The sequence below is a fragment of the Xenopus laevis genome, chromosome 7L (genome assembly GCF_017654675.1).
Source record: "Xenopus laevis strain J_2021 chromosome 7L, Xenopus_laevis_v10.1, whole genome shotgun sequence".
In the NCBI taxonomy this organism is placed as follows: Eukaryota; Metazoa; Chordata; class Amphibia; order Anura; family Pipidae; genus Xenopus; species Xenopus laevis.
Window position 1 is genome coordinate 68,669,005 of NC_054383.1, and position 14,098 is coordinate 68,683,102.

Here is a 14,098-nt window from a genome sequence, read left to right on the forward strand (position 1 = left end):
ATACAGTTCAACTTTGGTATAGTTCACACAATAACACTATGTCAACAGTACTTTAGTATATACTATGATGCAAGCAGATCAAAGATGTTAGGAATGTGATGTTCACTCAGAGTGACGGATGAGCAAGGTCACCTGACATAGATTAAGAAGAGCTGATTGGCTGCTCTTAGGCATCTGACACAGGGAACAGATGGCCAGATGTGTATATTTGTATTTTTATACACAGAACCGCAGGCACTAGTAGCTGGCAATACAGACACAGGTATAACAAAGCTAATAATGCAGCTGACTGTTTAGGGTAAACGGGTATATAGCTCATTTCATAAACTTAAAATGACTCTACTATTTTTAAATACAAACATAAGGCTGTTAACAATTTCCTAAAAGCATGCCATTATAGCCTCTCCCCACTATGTTCAGCTTGGTTTAAGACCCCTCTAGCACTTTACCTGCTGCATGTACAATATTGTATTTTTCAAATGTATAATCTGGAAATGTATAATCAAAGAAGCTAGGTACAGATTAAAAAAATAGATATAATATACACAGTGGCATGTGTGTATAGGAATACATTCAGAGAAGATAGACTGAAGACAACAAGCATTTGTAAAATGTAAACACATGCTTGATCACATAACCACCACCATGGTGCAAGAGAGGGTTAAAAAAACGTGGCATTTATACAGCTTCAGAGAAAGTCAGTGATTTGTGCTCCCCATCAGCCTTTAGCAAAATATAACTACCCACATTATCTCAGGCCCAGAAGGGTCCTAAAGCTCCTTAACACAACAGCAACTAGCTTAGTGGGGCTTTTTTTCATACATGACCGGAGGAAATATTATCCTCACATGCCCAAGTTTAGTAATGGAGCATGCTGTTCCTGATGTGGTATAGAGTGCAAGCCCTTCTCTGCAGCACTGTCTGCAAGCCGGCTAGTGAGAAAGCTTTCCTTTGGAGCATGATGGGCATACCTTCCTATTGTACAGTGAGCAAGGCATTATCTCTTTAGCAAGGTGCACACAGTTCCATCAATTCTAATGTAGAGTACACAAATACTTATGTCTTGCATTATATAACCTTGTAAAAGCACATTGTTCTCTAGGCCCTGTCAGAGCAGCATCTTAGAAAGAGTTAAACAAACTAGCAATGTGAAACAGCATAATAAGAAATCGGCATATGTGCGGGGCAATAAGCAATTTTCAACATCACCAAGTAAATCTGTAACAGTATTAATAATTGCTGCAGTAAGTAGTGGTTAGGGGGTATGGGATGTATGAAAGTATGTGCTTTATATGTGCTAATATGGAAAATTAAAAAGGAATTGTTATGTCTGTCCCTTTTACAACATATTCTAAATACGGAGTATTGCAGTGTCCCTTAGGAACTTGTGATTTTCTTGTCCCTTACTTTGCAGATCGCTTCCCTTTCTATCCCTCCCACTATGAGGCAGCATGTCTAGTAAGAATGCCAATTCTAGCATTGCTTCCCACTACCCCCTCCATTCTGCACATGCTCAGCTCACATTGTCAGCAGAGGAACTGTATTCAGCAGAGCTGTTGGGAGAGAGAGGAAAAGGGGGAATGTTACAAAAAATAAGAAAAAAAACAACTATTGAACACATTATTGCAAAAATCAGGCTTGATGATCATCATATCCTTTTCCAGCATGTCCTGGACCAGACACAGTTTTGAGTGGGCAGGTAGTGATGTGCCTACTGGAATAGCATCTCTGCACTAATGAAAGGGTTCAGGCTTGTCTGGTAAGCAGAGAAATCAACAATCCCTTCCACCCATTGCCCTGCTAATACCTAATCCCTTCATCCCAGCCATAGTACTTCCCACTGGTTTGGATATGGGCTCTGGGAAGTTGGCTTCTGCTTGCTCGTTTTCTCTGCAGCACTTACTGGGAACATCCGCTGCCAGACTGCAGCTGTCAGGAGGTTATCCATGGACTGAAGAGACGCACTGTACCTTGATGCTGGGATGCACACAGGATGGCATGCAGGTTTATCATCCTCTGTTTATCTGTTTCTAGTTTTGCAGTGCCGATAAGTGCATGCATCTCAGTCTTGACTGTCATTTTCACCTCCTCATGTTTTATACATCTCTCTTTTTAATCCATTGCTTCATTAATGTTTGCTAGTGTTAAAAACTATTAAACATCTTCAGTTCTCCATTGCAGATGCTCTTATTTATTGGTAAAAGTGCTGAGTTTGAAAATGTATTTATGCATCCAAGCTTTGCTACTATCAGGTCTGTAGGCTGCATCATTTATTCTTTTTAGAACCAGTTTGCTTTTTTACAGAAAAAAAATTATGAACATACTTTTTTTGTAATCCTCGTATTCATTAGGTACCACATTTAACTATGAAAAGAGCATGCCAACAGTGCTCTCTGTGTCATTAATGGATTAAGGATATTGCAAATATTAGCAAAGTTACAGTAAGTTAAATTACCAGCAGTAATCCTTGCTCGTTTTTCTTTTTTTTCTTATACTTATATTTGACCTTGCTCTAAATTGTATTCAAATGGTAGCTATCATAGAACAGGGAGAAAGTAGAATGAAATTGAACACTTGGTATCTGAAGCTACGGTTCCTATTCTTTTTTTGGGGGCAGAGGGGATGTCCTACGTTCAGATGAGCTATATGTATGATGGCAATGCAGGGCATCTATCTTTCTTTCTGCATCTGGCGACAGTACCTGTGTTCCTGCAATAGCAAGTTCTATATTCAACATCATTTATAAAGGAGCTGTTTTCAACTGCCTGTTTAGACACTTTCAGTTCCATTTGTGACCCCCTTACAAACTGTTTACAATCACTGCAGCTTAGACTCTTCGTCCAATTCTGCAGAAATATTTATAAGCAGCATGGTCCAGTGACTAAGCTAATTGTTATTTAAAAATCAGAATGTTGACTTGCATGAAATTTAACTGGATATTAAAAATCAGAATGCTGATTTGCATGAAATTTAACTGGATACATTGGTACCATTTTTAGTGCATATAATAATGGGAGTTGAGACAGGGAGTGTGGCAAGAAGTAAGAGACTGAGGACATGTTGAGGATGCCATCTGTAGTTAGAGCCTTTAATCCTCTTTCATTTATCCTGCTTCCTTTTTCCCCAGTCCTTTATTATTAATAGCCTTTTTCTATCTCTTGTTTTCTGGACTTCATTTACTAACAGTTCTCTGCATAAAGAAAAATTGCTTACCCCCCTAGATAATTGTTATATTACATATACCATGGAAGCTTATTTCACCCTCACTTACCATTTTGGAAACTACAGCTCCCAGCAGTTTTATTAAGCCAGATAACCTGCACATTATTTAAGACTGATGCAAAACTACATGACACGTTTTCAAAATTCGCCACAAAATATTTTTTTTACCATATGAGATATATATTCCTCAAACAGCAATATTTTATGGTAGCATACTTTATATAGGACTTGTTTGGCAAGCAGAAGTTGAAATCATTTAAATAAAAACATTTCTACAATCCTCTTTAAAGCAGGAAACTTAAGAAATAAGCCTAATGTCTGACAGGCTAGCTTTCAACAGCCCTCCACAATGAATTTTTCATGATGTTTCCTTTTTAAAGGCAAATGTTGATATCTATAATACACACTTCTAGTTTGTTTTTTAAAGGTATAGGGATAGCCAAACCTTTCAAATTGTGTGGTCCCACAAATGCTGTCAGTCAGTCCCACTCAACAAGGTATCTTTTTAATCTGCCCTCATTTTGAGCAGTGTCTTCATTTTGAAAACCTGAAAGCATGCACTGAACAACACAAGAAAAGGTTTGGAAAGCATATCATGGAGTCTTCTTATTAAATGTAATTAATAAATAACCCAAAATAGCAGCAAATAGAAGACCCCATAGCAAAATCATTTTTTTTTTTTTACAACCACAGAAAGATAGATTAAAAATGCAGCTATTAGAAAATGTGTGTAGCTATTCATTAGTGATTTTCTAAAAGCATCCCTTCAACTAAAACCTAAATACCGTTTCAAAATCATGCATTTTAAAAATCACAAGGGTTTATACTTACAGTTCAGTTGTCTAACTTGTGTAGCCTCCAAATAATATCCTTTTAAAGGAAGATTCATTGTGCATAGTGTGCTGTAAGCTCTGTATTACTGGATGTGCGCAGTGTCGGAATGGCCCACCGGGATACCAGGAAAAGTCCCGGTGGGCCAAGGTGTCAGTGGGCCCTCATGCTGCTAGAAATTTGGCATATTTCATAGCTATTCCCAAATTCTATGAGAACAAAGAGGCTAAATAGATGGAATAATAGATTATAGTATGTAAAAGAAAGAGACTAGGAGAATAGAGGTTGAGTGAGAAGAAGAAGAATAATAGTACTGAGGGTGGACCCCTGGTCTATGATTAATTGGTGGGCCCCTGGTCAAAGGTTTTTGGGTGGGCCCCTGGTGTCCCAGTCCGACACTAAGGGGCAAATTCATCAAGGGTCGAATATCGAGGGTTAATTAACCCTCGATATTCGACTGGGGAATGAAAATCCTTCGACTTCGAATATTGAAGTTGAAGGATTTTACCCAAATACTTAGATCGAACGATCGAAGGAATAATCATTCTATCGAACGATTAAATCCTTTGAATCGAACGATTTGAAGGATTTTAATCCAATGATCGAAGGATTATCCTTCGACCAAAAAAAGTTAGGCAAGCCTATGGGGACCTTCCCCATAGGTTAACATTGAGTTCGGTAGCTTTTAGGTGGCGAACTAGGGGGTCGAAGTTTTTTCTTAAAGAGACAGTACTTCGACTATCGAATAGTCAAACGATTTTTAGTTTGAATCGTTCGATTCAAAGTTGAAGTCGAAGGTCGAAGTAGCCAAAAAAACACTTCGAAATTCAAAGTTTTTTTTCTTCTATTCCTTCACTCGAACTTAATGAATGGGCCCCTAAATGTGTGTTTCTGCTAACACTTCCCTACCTAATGTAGTACAGCTGGCCGTTTCCTGTGTAGATTTGAATACAGCAGTTCTGTGCATGCATTTTCTATAGAATCCTTAGGGTAAACACTGGATATTATGGAACCATGCTATCTGCAGGGTTAAAGTCTTACCACATGGCGGAAAGTGGAGTTAAGACAAATTTGAAGTAAAATGTGTTTTCACCAGAAGATATAACTCCAAATTCAAACTTTTTTTTTGCCAGTTTTAGGCCATCTTTTTGAACTTGCCAATAATAATTCTATTCATACAGCCAAAAAACAACTTCAACAACATTTTAACTCTACAGTGTACAAAAATGCCACATTCTCAAAATGGATTTTGTGAATCTGCAGCTCCACATCTGGAACTCCAATAATGTTTTTTTATCCAAATTCAGTATACTCCACTTTTGTAAATCCCCACCCAGGTAGAGCATTTTTTTAATTTAAGTGGAGTAAAATGTTTGTTTATGCAGAAAGTCATATAATTCACAGAAGCAGCAAATTTGACAATTTATTTTCTAATCTGCATTAAAATGGTTGTTTAATCAAGAAAATCCTTACACAACAAATTTACAATTGTCTCATTCGCAAACAATTTTTTTTTTAATATAAAAAGGCAATTTGAACTGAATTGGATGTTAACACCAGTGAAATGTTTGTTAAATAATGTCAAAATACATACATCAACTGTAGTATTACTACAGATTAGCCTGAAGTCATTTGGTACTCAAAATCAATCAAATTTGCACACAAAACAGTATTCATGCGATGGAGTATGGCTTTTGTAAATTGTGTGCTCCTCTTATAACAATTTAACTCCAATAATATCTCTTACATGTAACTGCTTTCAAATCTTTGCAACACTGGCTTAGGTATAATGGCTGGACCCAGTGTAGCTTTCTTTACTGCATGTTGCAATCTCATTCTTTTACAACTGGGCACAACCTGTTTTTAAGCCATGAGGCATGACTAATTACCAGTTAATTAGGATGCATGATACAGATTACACTGCTTTCTTGGTAGCCTAGTATTAAACATGTAAATTGATTGATAATTAGATAATTAGTTATAAGTAGTCATGCTATTTGTCATGTTTTAAAAAGAAGAGGTGACAACTCTAGCAAGATATAACCTAAGCTATATCAGAGCTTGCACAACAGTATACAGTTTAGCTACCTTGTCAGTAATGATGTCATATGACAAGCATGTCAGTCAACTTTCCCAGTAAAAAACATTGTGAAAAAATATAGGATGTACAGAATGTGTAGAAAGCTATGCAGGCACAAGTTTACAATTCTTTTTAGAATGTTCATCCTATTTAGGCATCTGTGCTGTTTATCTGCAACTTATTGATTATTTGTTCCAACTGCTGTGGAGATGCATATATTGCAGATAATATTATACATTATTATATTAAGCACATATTAAACATGTGTTTTGCAGTTTTGCAGTACTTGATTGCTGTACCATACCTTTATGAAGCTCCACTAAATAGGTCTAATTTTCAAAAGTTTAGCTAGACATGCTAATAAGTAAAGAAACCTGCTAAGGGAGCTGGTTTTGTACCTTTTCTAAGATATATAATGGCTGTGGCAGGCGCAGCACTACACAGTGCCTTGTGCGCTGTGGCATTAGAAGAATTATGAAATCTCTGTCCCTTTAGTCTAATCAGACTTTCTTTTACTCTGTAATTCCTCTAGCGCCGTTCTATGGAAGCAGTAGGTTTAAAGAACACACCAATACCTTTAAATAACTTCTTTAATAACTTCAACTTTCTTCATATAACACTGCTGCTTGTGCAGCGGATATTCCATGTACAAAAACGTGGTGAATAAAACCATAAAAGGCAGTTCAACAGTTCAGTCTTGTCAGATAACTTAAAGAGATACTGACACCTGAAATTAAACTTTTTTTACATCTATTATAATATTGGCTTTGCAAGCTACTTCTAACTTTGCCATAAAGTATTTGCATGATGCTTTTACATTAAATGTCTGATCCCCCATGTTCCTGTATGAGGGGGCTGCCACATTTGTGCAGCAGGAGTCCGTTAGCATTAGAAACTGTAACTAACAGGCTGAGATGGGACAGTCAGGTTGGCAAAGTCAGCGTGTCAAGAGAGTCAGGCTTAGGAACTTCAACTAACAAATATATACAAAAACAAACCTCTCAGCAACAAATGATCAACATGACCTATAGGTAACATTTAATGTACATTCATATGCTAAAATTCATTTTTTAGTGTCAGTATCACTTTAAGATGGTGGATGTATTTGACTCTAAGGTATAGCACTTTGGTATGGGACTGTGCATCAGCAGTAAGCAATTCACCTTTGTATTTGCATTTGGATTTGGTCTGTAATTGGTACTCTGATTGGTCTGTAATTGGTACTCTGATTGGTCTGTAATTGGCACCCGGATTGTCCTGAAATTGGCACTCGGATTGTTCTGAAATTGGTGGAACTATAAGTAAGCACATATATAGGTTCAATATACAGACCTACTCACACTATTAAACAATAGGGGAACATAAATAAGTGTATTAAATACCTATTTGGCCTTCTCTGCTTCCATAAAACTTATCTCTGACTGGAACTCTCTGTTTCTTCCCTTTGTCTGATGAGTAATGGCCTCAGAAAGATCTGGCATGGGGAACTCCCACACAGATCAATTGTGTAGCTGACTGGGATTGGTTGAGGCTCTTGTGCAGTATGAGGCTGGCTATGATTGGCTTACCTATATAATGAGTCTTAAAGGTACATTTCCTTTTTCTGCTTCTGCTAACACAATGCATATAAATGTTATAACATTAACATTCAGAAACATAAAATACAGCCATAACTCTGATTTTTGTTTAAACATGTGAACATAAGAACTGTACTGAGGTTATTGGCAGGTTTTGGTGCATACATATATATTATCATAATAGTAACCTAGGACAGGTCTTAGCTGGCCAGCTACAATGGCGGCTTTACCCTGGCTGAAACTCGTAGGTATCTGACTAATATATCCACAGACTGAAAAGATGGATACTGTACTAATTGCCATATAAATGTTATGGCCACTTTACTATTGTTAATTCGGGCACACAGAAGGGAGTAAACATGACCTGCACCTCTTCTTCACTTGCTCATCTGCTGACTCAGAATGCACATGATGATATGTTTAATAGGCAGATTAGACTGTCCTGAATGTCCAATAGATAAACCAAAATATTTCCACAGAAAAAAAAGTATTGGTCAGGATTGTTGCTTCAGCATATACACAAAAATGTCAGAACAGTACTTGTACAACTGGGCACAATATCTGACTTATAGCAGTAGAATAGAAAGGCTAGGATCTTATTTATCCATAGATGCTAATGAAAAAATCCATCTTGATAGAAGTATGCACTGCCCTCTACCCCCATGCCTGTTGGCCTACATAAAAAGCTAGGCCATGCAAAAAGCAGATCTGGTTCATTATAACTGTTTTATTTAATTTTCTTAAAATATAATGCCCAAGGTGATTACAGTATGAATGTGATTATTTATATAGGGATTCAGCATTTCTTTTAAAAAAGACTAGCCCTCAGCAGAGCAGTTTTAGGTAGTTTTAACTAGAAGCGTTTTTCTACTGTTGGCCGAATACTTTTTTGATTCCCATTAGTATGCCATACTTGCTGTATCTGAAATAAACTGTAGTATCTGAAACAGTAAGAAAAAATAATTTTGAAACACACCCAAAAGGACTTGTAACAACATAATTGTTGCAACTCACCTCTCATGGAAGAAGGAATGATTTCAACAAAAATTTGTAATCTAAGCCATTATGAATGCTATTGTGATTATAAAAAATGCTTGTGATTTGCAGTGGTGTTTGAATTTGGAAACACACCTAAAGTGTGATCTGTTTTCCATAAAAATACTAACACTAGAACCCAATATAAAAGAAATTGTAAAAAACATAATGCTTATTCATTTATTTATTGTGAAAAATGATCCAAAGTTACATATTTGTTTGTCGCAATAGTATTTGTCCCTTTGTCTATAGTATCTGGTGTGCCAACCTACAATTGTCTAAATTTCAAATGTTTTATTTACATTACCCTACTCCAAAATGTTTTTATCTAGTTTCCCCTTAAAAAGAACTGTAAATCTTTTTTAAAACATTTTATTTTCTTACAGTTGTTTATATATTTAATTTCTTATTTGTGACTTGCTCAACCTAACATTTTTTAGATGCAACCAACACAATGATGCTGTGAGCCACTGACACATTTCACCTCCTCTAAGAGGCTGATTCCAACATGAGTCAGCAGTATATATTACACTGCTGGTAACTAGTATGGCTGATTTGCTTGAGGTAGTAAAACATGTCAGTTTGAGATGAACCGTTAGTAAAAAAATCATCACTTTTGTGTTTTTTTTATTAAAGTGATGGTTCCCATTTATTCCTTATAGTTTAACACAACATCGAATCTACAGCACCTGCACACAAAAAAAGCATACAATATATGGCATTGCTATACATTTTATGTTTCCTGTTGGTTCTGTTATCTATACTAAATCACCCCATGTTCCATTGCCATTAGACTATTGTTTTGTCGCCCATGAGTCTTTAGTCTCTATTATCTGATCATAGATAGTTCCTCAGGCCTTCAGAGCACTTGAAATATTTTATTGTAAGGGCAAGTAACTGCTAGACAGATTTTAGGTACAGGGCTGCCTTGTATATATGAAACGGTAATAAGCAAGGTTTTGGGAGTAGATTGCTAGAAGAACAAAGAGATCAGTTTGGTGATACATGCAAGGATATAGGGTGGGGCAGGTTGTGAAATTCTTTAAAACTCTGGGTCAGTAGTTTCAATTTTATCTGAAATAATAGATTAGCAGAGTGGCATAGTATAGTCCATTTGGTTAAGGGTATGAGCCTGCATGCTGCATTTATTATTGGACTAGGCTGGGCTTAGTCTCTGGATAGCTAGGCCAATCAATAGAGAGTTGCACTGGTCAATTAACATTTTGGTGCCAACTTGTGAGATGAATGGTAGTATTTTAGAAACAGTCCATAGCTGAAAATGACGATGTAACAATTGATTATATATACAAAATGCAGGAATGAGCAGAACCAGCAAAACCTAAATGCACCAAGCGTGTGAAGTGGGTGTGAGAGTGGATTCATTATTGTAGCATATTTTCACATGTTATGAGTGTGAGGGTGAAAATTACCAAATCGCTGGGGGTTGCCCTAACGGGCGCAAGCGTCACTTCGCTAGCGAAGGAGAGAAACGCTAGTGTTGATTCACACTCTATCGCCAGGTGAATTTTCGCTCTGGCAAACAGACGTAACTCCGCAAATTCACTAAGATACGGATTTTACTGAAGGTTACCTCATTCACCAGACTTGCCTTCGCCAGCTCAGACCAGGCGAAGTGCAATGGAGTGCATAGGACTTCCTTTTTTCTGAGTGACAGCCTGCAAATATCTGAAGATCCATAAAATTGTTTTTGGGTAACCAGGTTTCCCCCTACATTTTCTAACATATGGAACAAACTATACAGTAGGCTCATGTGTAGGGCATTATAACAACTCTATTTTATTTATTAAGGTTCCCTGGACTTGTGTAATGTAATGCATTTGCTGCATCATATATGTCCATATAACTTAATCATTTCCCGCTGTATGCAAATTAGGCAATGCTGGTGCATATTCAGTTTGATTGCCGAAGTAACCCTAGCGAAAATTTGCCAGCGCTCTGCTTTCTGGGCGCAACTTTAGGGCAAAGTGTTGCGATGGCTGCGAAGCCGTCGATGGCGAATTTTAGCCACTTAGGGAATTTGCCCCTTATAAGGATAATAGTTTGTGCTCTTAAGAGAGAGGGGGCTTAGCAGGTACAAGTTTATCCATCTCTTAGCCTATGTTTTCTCTCTAAACACAGCATACTACCCATGCAAGAACTTAAGTCTTGCTGAAAACATTTAGGGCAATAGAATGAAGCTTTGAGGAGGACTGCTTTGGAATCTGTGGCTTAATGCCCAAGATTGCTATGCAACAATCGGATAAAGAGAAAATTCTGCATGCAGGAAAGGCCACTTAAATGGAACTAGTTCATTTACAGCATATTCCACTACATGTGTTATAATTGTATCATTTAAAATTGGGCTAGTTAAGGGCATTGGATCATCTAATGAGGTAGGATAGTTCTATACAAATACTGGCTCACTAAAAAAATTGTGATTTGAGTCTGTAAAAAACTGTATGTTTCTCAAATGGCAGAATTTCTCATAGTCCGCCACTGTATCATGTGCCAACCATTCTGTAATGACAGCTGATGTCCTTTGTAATAACAAATACCAGTTGATTCAGGGTAGTGTTCAAATAAGAAGTAATCAGCAGTTGTGTGTGTATTTCCTTTATCTCTATGTTCTGTGGCTGGTTTGAAAAGCTTAGTTCAAGGACAACTAGCTCTCAGCGTTATTTTTTTTCAGGCTGAGAGAAGCGGATCCTCTCTGTATCCCATCTCAATTCATATGAATAAGATCTGCTTGATTACAGTCACATGCAGCAGAGTGGAGGTCAGTCTGAGAATGCCGCTTTCACATATTTCAACTGACCTCTGCTCCGCTGAATGTGACTGCACACAAGCAGATCTTATTCAAATGAATGGAGATGGGGCACAGAGACCATCTGCTTCTCTCAGCCTAAAAAAATACTCAGGTTGAGAGCAGTTGAGTCAATTCTCCATCTGCCCTTGGCTTTAGACTACAATACAGGTTGTTTTGATTTGTCTACCTGCAAAGATGTTGTTTATGGATTTCTAGTAATCTACAGTATTACTTTCTGGCGTATTTTGAGAGAACTGAGGGTACCTTTATTATCAAAGGGTTATCTATCAAAGGTCGAATTTTAGAGTTTTTTTTTATACCTTAAATGAACTCACAACTCAAATGTTTTTTTATTTAAGAAAAAAGCCCAATGGAAAAAACTCGAATCAGCAAGTTCGAGTTGTGAAACCCAAAAACTGAAACTTAGAGTTTTCAGCGGAAAAAAAACTCCAATTGCTTGAATTGATCGAGTTTTCAGGCAAAATTGATTTTTGACTAAAAAAAATCTCGAAAATGCCAAATTTTGTGGAAAATACAACTCAATCATTAATAAATCTGCCCCTAAGTGTAAATTCTGAGTGATCATAATTATGGTGGAGAAAAGAATAGTGATTTTTTAAAGTTATGTGGGTGTTGAGTGAATGACCTCAGAGTGTGATTCCAAAAAAGGTTTTGGAGCCAACTGTCTATAGATTATGGTAAGGGGCATCATACTGTCCACAAACTTGCTTTTTGTTTCAATTACATGCCTGGTCTGTAGTGGCTTCTACTATTATGGTATCTTACTAGAGGACTTGATTAATAGTGGAAGGTAGGCCCAGAAAAAAAAGCTTCCTCCCAATGTTCCCTCTAATTCCTTCTCAGTTTTGTGCGCAAAAAAAAATGTATTTTGTGTGCACATTTTGAACTTGTATGTGCACTTTTAAAAACTGTCTGCACAGGTCAGAGTAAATGTAAAATTTTGTGTGTGCATAACAATTTGTTGTGTGCGTTGGCCTCACAATTTGAGTGTGCGAGCATGAGAGCAGGTCAGAACAGCTAATATAGGTTGTACACCAGGGCAAGTATAGTAAACAAAGCTGTGCTGCCTTGCAGAACAATGCAAGCAGGTTAGGAGATGTAGGTCATGTAAACAGATACTGCATATGACATGAAGCGAGTTATAATTACGCTTGCAAGCACTGACCTACAATGGTACTGAAATCTATAAAAGTGCTGAGGATGTGCAGGGGCCTAGAAAAGAGTTAGTACATGCAAATGGAATGCAAACAGAAACAAAGCTAGTACCCTATATGCACCTATATGTTGTGCAAGACAATAAAGAAAAGCTAGTGTGCACAGTAATAATAAGTAGTGATGGGCGACTTTGGGGAGTTTCGTTTTGCCGAAAAATTTGTGAATTTCCAGCGAAATTCGCAAAATGGTGAGAAATTAGCGAAACGGCACCGGTGAATTTTCGCAGCAGTTTCGCAAATTTATTCGCCGGCGGTGAATCGTGGGAATTTTCAATGTTTTTTCTACAATTTCAGTGATGGTGATACAGGAGGCAAAACCATAACATTGAAAAATGTGCCCAAAACATCATTGTGCCACTGTCATGAGGTGAGCCTAACGTATCTTATGTAAGACTGAGCATTTACCCTAGCAACCAGGCAGTGGTTTATATGAGAGAAGCAAGGAGTGAACCTGAATTCAATTAAAAGTAATAAAACGTAACAATTTATTTGTAGCCTTGCAGAGCAAGAGTACTTTTACTATTATGGTCAGTGACTCCTTATTTTAAAAATGTGCAGGCTTTAAAGTTATCTGAAAATGTAGTTACTTTACAAAGCAGTGTCTGCCGGGCTGTTCATTCTATGCACTCTTGGCTGAAACAATATGCAACAATGTTGCAGCCATATAATAAAAACCCATTAAATGACTAAGCGGAGATCTGATACCTGTTACATTTTTACAGTTTTAAGAGTCAGACCTAGAAATGTATAAAGAAACACTGTTTTCCATAGCAATAACTTTTACAGATACTGTACATAGAAAACCAATGAACATATGTAATGTATATGTACATATTTTTTGTGTTTTCTTTCATTATGCAAATCTCTTAAAGTCTATAAAACTGGGTTCAGTTTGGAGATTTTCATGTTTTTAGATTTAGGGCTGGGCACTGCCTGCCCCCCCAAAAAATATTGACCATCCAATATTTTTATATTTCTTCCCTTCCCATTTACATCAAGCTTCAGTTTTACCAACCAGACTGGTAATCCAACCAGCTAGGTGGAAAATGCATGCCCCATTGCATGCTCCTTGTTGTGAGGTTGCTTGTTGAGTGGTCAGTTTTGAGACAATGATGTACAGTATGATACTTAGCAATATATTAATTAGTAATTGTAAAATTCAATGTGTTTGTATAATCTTATACCTGAGAAATGCTACAGAGTAATTTCTTATTTGCTGATCATCTGTTGCTTAAAGGAAAATTATACCCTCAAAATGAATACATAAACAACAGATATGAATACATAAACAACATTATTAGGGGTAACCGCT

At 37.1% G+C, this 14,098-nt stretch overlaps 1 protein-coding gene across 5 annotated transcripts in view; it reads left to right on the plus strand.

Annotated features, from left to right (window-relative positions):
* LOC108695813 (protein Aster-B) overlaps positions 1-14,098 on the plus strand; it is a 147,009-nt gene that overhangs the window by 43,958 nt on the left and 88,953 nt on the right. The window contains exon 1 of one of the 5 annotated variants that reach the window (XM_041569148.1): positions 1,677-1,759. The exons of 3 other annotated variants lie outside the window; for them this stretch is intronic. In XM_041569148.1, the coding sequence (XP_041425082.1) occupies positions 1,737-1,759 (23 nt within the window). In that variant the 5' untranslated portion in view covers positions 1,677-1,736. Of the gene's footprint in view, positions 1-1,676; positions 1,760-1,923; positions 2,005-14,098 lie in introns of those variants that run through there. One more of the 5 variants, XM_041569151.1, reaches the window with a different exon arrangement.